The following is a 6,000-nucleotide window of genomic DNA, read 5'->3' as shown; positions in this document are numbered from 1 at the left end:
GGATTATTGATAGCAGTAGCATTGAGGGCGCCACACGATCGTATGCCAGTTCTCTCTTTAACCTTCCTATCAGACGGTGCTTGGCACGCTGGTTACTGTTGGGTGCCATTGGTATATAGTTTGGTCCATTAAATGCTTTCTTAATACATTTTCCAAAATAATAATGTTTTTAAAAAGTATTTAAAATTAAAATGTATTTAATTATGTTTTCATCATTATTCAAATTAATGTTTTAAAAATGTATTTTACCATGATTTTATATTTAAATGGGTTTAATGAATTAAAATGGATTTTATTTATATTTTTACCATTCATTTCAAATAAATGTTTTAACATTTTATTTATCTTTAAAATGTGATTAATTGTGTTCTATCATTATTTCAATTGATGCTTTAAATTGGATTTTATCATTTATCCAATTAATGTTTAAAAAATGCATTTTATTATGATTTCATTATTTAAATTGATTGGATGATTTAAAATGGATTTTATTATATTTTTACTCTTATTTTAAATAGATGTTTGAAATTGAGTTGAATATTTCTTTTATTATTTAATTGATTCAATATGCTTATTTTAAAATAATTATTAAAATGTATCTATTCCTATCTTATTATTGTTTCAATATGGAATTTTAGCATGAAATTTATTTTGTTTTATCGCCTATGCAAGTTAAGGTATTTTAAACTGATTAAAATAATTCTTTTATTATTTATTATTTCATTGATTAAATTAGAAAATTTTATAAATTATATTGAGTTTAATTTTGTTTGGTTAATTCGCTTTTGTATAAAATTCTTCCAATAAAAATTTTATTATTTATTTGTGAGTTTATTTTATCTTATGATATTTCATTATAAATTCAATGATTTGTGATTAAATTATTTTCAAGGTCATAACGTAAGATTTAAATTATTTGTATTTTATTTATTATTTATTTCATTGATTTTGGGGTACAAAATATTGGATTTTGTGAAAATTGTTTTTAGAAAGGAAACATTTCCAATTGAGTGTATTGTGAGGGTTTTGAGTGAAAACATTATTTTCAAATACTTAGTAATTATTTATTTACTTATTATTAATTGATTAAGTTTATTTTATTATTATATTATTATGGTTATTACTACTATTATTATATAGTAGATTGAGTTATTCACTGAGATGATTAGCATCTCACTGTTTTTAAATCCGTTCCCCTAAGCTCAGAATAGTAGACGTTGATCATCCGGGGCAAGCTCGACGTCTTTTTTCATTGCTGAAAGTTTAAGAAGTCTTCCTTTTTGTATTTTTTATCTTGTAATATCTATTTCTACCTTATGTTGTAATAACTCTTATACTTAATAATTCCATAAATGCTCTGTATACTATGCTGGATTTATTTATATAATACTACTTAATAACTCTTATGTGGATACAAATTGTAGTAAAGTGGGAGGAATAAGGGAATTTTTTAGAAGTGTATTTTCTATGTACGAAATTTTAAGGTAAATCCAACCCTTATGGGAGATTCTACCAGATTTTCCATTATAAAATTCAGTAGGATTTCTCTGGAATCAAGCCTTGTTTAATATTCCGGTAAAGAATCTTGGAAGAGCCCTGACAATTATTGCTATCAACTGCATACTTATTGTATTCGTCTGTATGGGCGAGTATCATAGTCTTAAATTTGAATTAATTTTGATTAGAAAATAAAGAGATATTATACTTAATCTCATTTATTTTAATTTATTAATCGCTAGTCTAATTAGGAGATTAGGAAATTAGGAAATTGGGAGATCTTTTCCTTTTTAATTATTTTTCAATTATTTTTTTATGCTTTAATGTTGCCTATATATAGATGCCTTTGGTGATTTTATAATCTGTGAATAATAATATTTCAGTTATTTCTCAAATTTATCAATTTCTTTGTATTTTGTAGAGTCAACAAGATTTTGATATATAAATCTGGATTATTCGTGAATAAATCGACAGATTTTAGATTATTGTTAATATATTTGTGTGATTTATTATCTTTTTCACGCTTCCATGCTGCAGCAGTAATGATGTGTAGGAAAATATGATTTATTTTATTTATAGTAAAATATTATTTGTTGGATTTAGATTTGAATTAGTTTTAATCATGAAATAAAGAGATATTATATTTAATCTCATTTATTTTAATTTATTGGTGGCTAGTCTAATTAGGAAATAGGAGATTAGGAAATTGGGATATTTTTTCCTCTTTTATTATTTTTAATTTATTTCTTTTTGTGCTTTTATGTTGCCTATATATACCTGCTTTTGGTGACTGTTAAAGTGCAATTATCAATGAACAATAATATTTGAGTTATGTCTTAATTTTATCAATTTCTTGTTATTCTGCTAAATTTGGTTATTCATGAGCGAATAAATAGATTTAGATTATTGTTGATGTATTTGTGGGATTTATTGTCCTTTTCCATAGAAAACAAAATAAGTTCTCTCTCATATGATTGAACCATTTACTACTCTTAATTAAGTGAAATAACTTACAAACAAAAGCATAAATATAATTTGTATATATAAAAATTATATAAGTTTTCTCCCATCCAAGAAATTTGTTAACGATCTTCTAGGATAATATCATGCAAAATGTTGCATAACAAAACAATCTCATGCAATATGTTGCATGACATTGTTTTGGATGATCCAAAACAAGTTTCTCTTGGACGAAAGAATGACTGTATATATACGTTGATGTAACATTGTGAGTAGTAGTACTCTGTTCTCTTTATTACTTTTTGTGAAATTGTTACATTGTATTTAATTATGTAATTTAATTTGATAAATTAGTACTTGACAAATACAACAAATTCATATGTAAATTAATTGGAAACAGGAAATATCATTGCTTAGTAGGCTTTGAATAGTCTATTCTACTACCTTGAAAATAAACAAATACCTAAAATGTCACTAACCAAACCATTCTTTGTAGATTATTGACAAGCTAAAGGGTAAAAGTTTGTAGTAAAATCCATTAATATAAAAGATTTGTCTTCATTAGCAAGAATATATTACACATTGTACTAGCCCGTACCTTCTAAGAGAAGGCAAGAAATCATTTAGCTATTCTGTAATATTTATTTATTTATTTATCTTTTCTATAGGCATGAAGATTGAATTAAATGAAAGAGATTGTCAAAATTAAACCCCAAACAACAATATCAGAGCAATACGGAATATCCTGTTAAAATCCCCAGCATAAATACTCAATCAGAACGATCTTATAAACGTTTCGTTTTTCACTACAAGTATTCTCTTGCTTTGTAGACAAAGCCAGTTTTGGTGAATAAAATGTAAACCAAAAGAAGAATTCAATTAAAAAAAAAATACAAGTAGAGAAGCTGGGGATTTAAAATTTTATTTTGTGATCTGATTCTGTTTGGCTGGCTTGAAATTGATTTTAGCATCTTAATTTTCTGGTGCATCGTAAAGCACCAGCTGATCTTGTCAATGACCTTAAATATTTTGCATCTATAACTTGGAAATTTTGCTGCCGGTTATAGTTTGGTTTTGCTCCTTGAAAACCTGTTTGGAGGAAAGAAGCTCCATTTTCGAAAACATCCCTCACTGAGTAAAATTTCCATGAGTTCTTATCCCCAACACTGTCCCTTCTCCAAGTCACCTGTGGCAATATCAACAATGTCATATAACAATTAGAGTTTAATAAACTATTTGTCGCTGTTTTGTAGCATACGAATGTGCTTAAATCACTTATATATATATATATATATATATATATATGTATATGTATATGCTTTAAATACATTCTGCTTTCTAAATTTTAAATCTTGATCCAAAATCAAGCTACAGTTTGGCAAATTTTTATGTCTTTGTGGATATCTACGATACTAATCATAGTATAAACTTAATCGAAGCATTATGGGAGTAAATTACCTCTTTGTTCCCTGATCTGTTAGCTATGAAGAGATTGGCTTCACTCTTTACACTAGGTTTCATGCTTCCTCCAATAGCATACTGTGTCCATCCTTGGTACAAGTTGTTCACAACATGTGCAAATCCAAAGCGAACTCTGCAGAATTTAAGTTAATGCATACACAAATATATAGTTGTTATACTTTCTATATTTTCTAAAATAATTTTACATTTATAATAGATTACCTTGGCATTCTTTGGTTGCAGTTGGGTCCAAAATGATTATACATGACAGTCACCCTCATGTTCTTGTCGCGCAAGTAACCATCGTCATGACCAAGAAGCATTACCTTGTCTTGGTCTCTGAACCAGTTATTTGAGACTGTGATATCGGTAGAGCCACGTGTGACATCGAGGAGACCATCTTGGCATTGATAGAGTGTATTATGGTCAATCCAAACCTTTGATGCAGTGACCAATCTGATTGCATCCCCATCTACTTGACCTAGTGGAATTACCTTTCCATCTGGTCCCATAACTGAGCTTGGTCCTTGAGATTTGCAGTGGTGGATTTGAAGACCATGGATGATAATGTTGCTTGCCTGATAATACACAGAAATGCTTGACCAAATAAACTTTTGGAAATTAACCAAATTTCATGGAGACTATTTACAAATTAATAAAAAGATTAAGTAGTTTGGAGAGGTGTATATATATATATATATATATGTATATATAAATTACCTTAAAGATCAACAAGCATGCATTATTAGCAATGTGAACGTTAACACCTCTTCCATCAATGGCAGTGAAGCTACTAATAAGAAGTGGTTTCTCAAGCTTGATGTTCATGTCCCTTTGGAAAGTGATCCAAACTTTCCCTTTAATTAAAGCTGCTCCATATCTCAAAGTCCCTGGTTTTGGATCAACTGCATTATCACTAGGATCTGTGACTTTATAGTATGTGAGGCCTTTTCCCATGTTGCTGGTCATCTTCCCGGCAAAACCCACAGAGCATGTTGCAAGTTGCTGGCGGTTCCTTCTCCAATCAGGGTTCAATCTCCAGCAATGATCAATCACGTTGCTCTTCCACCCATTAACTTTTGTTTGATGTGCTAAACTGGGTTTTGGAGCACAGAGAAGAACAATGAGAAGGACCAGCTTCCGAGCAATGGTGATGTTATATTGTAAAGTACTCATTTCAAAGATTTTGGTTTTTGCAACTTCCGAAATCACAAAGATCAAGGAGATGAAGGTCTTTGATATATTTTCAGATTGTGAAATTTAGAGTAGTGGCGAGATATACATAAATACATATATATATATATATATACATATATATGTGGGAGTAATTAGTGGTAATTGTCAGTTTGTTTAATTGGTTTCAACGTAGCAGTGTTTGAGGGAGTGTTAAGCATTTCCAAAGTGCTAGGAATAGAAAAATTGAAGGTTTTTGCTGTTTTGATTTCCTACCGTATAAGTTTAACTCATTAGCTATCTTTGTGTAGCAGCCAAAATATATATGTGATAGAAGGATATTAAGTATAGGGATGGTTGTTGAAAGGACTTCCTAAATATGGCTTTCGCTGCTTTCCCGTCCATATTTTCAGATTCTCCTGAGATATATACTTGTTTACAAATCTATATATCTAAAAAAATTGACTTATTTTAACAACAACAACAATAATAATAATAATAATAAATGGCCATTTAATTTCGAATATTTATATATGATTGTATATATGCTGGAGAACAATGTAAAACAGAATTAAAAAAGAAGGTATCTTTCTTATTTGGCCATAAGAGTTTGGTGATAGTTTCACCTCTACCAAGAAGCACCGGGAAGAGTATTGTCAAAACATAATAAGTAAAAGAAAAACAAAAGAAAAAATAAATAAAAATAGCACCAGAAGCATGAAGTTGATCCAATGATATACTCCTCACAAGAATCACACCCTCTTTGAGGTAGTCTGAGACACACGCTCTTCCTTCTTTAGTTTAAAATTTATTATAATCATGATTTAAAAAAAAAAGAAAAATAAAAAAAAGTACTTATTACATCCATGCTCCTTTGCATCAATTTGTAATATGCGCTTTGAATTTTGC

The 6,000-nt window shown here is 28.9% G+C and overlaps 1 protein-coding gene across 1 annotated transcript; it reads right to left on the bottom strand.

Annotated features, from left to right (window-relative positions):
• Positions 1-3,421: 3,421 nt before the first annotated feature.
• On the bottom strand, positions 3,422-5,022 carry LOC107419134 (probable pectate lyase 16). Its single transcript, XM_016027877.3, has 4 exons — positions 4,639-5,022; positions 4,141-4,496; positions 3,916-4,051; positions 3,422-3,643 (listed from the first exon to the last, which is right to left on the bottom strand). Exons 1-4 carry the CDS (start codon positions 4,885-4,887, stop codon positions 3,422-3,424), a joined length of 963 nt encoding a protein of 320 aa, XP_015883363.2. The 5' UTR covers positions 4,888-5,022.
• Positions 5,023-6,000: the final 978 nt, after the last annotated feature.

Source organism: Ziziphus jujuba, chromosome 2 (genome assembly GCF_031755915.1).
Source record: "Ziziphus jujuba cultivar Dongzao chromosome 2, ASM3175591v1".
NCBI lineage: Eukaryota > Viridiplantae > Streptophyta > Magnoliopsida > Rosales > Rhamnaceae > Ziziphus > Ziziphus jujuba.
Note: the sequence above shows the minus strand (reverse complement) of the source record. Positions and strands in the feature narration are given on the sequence as shown.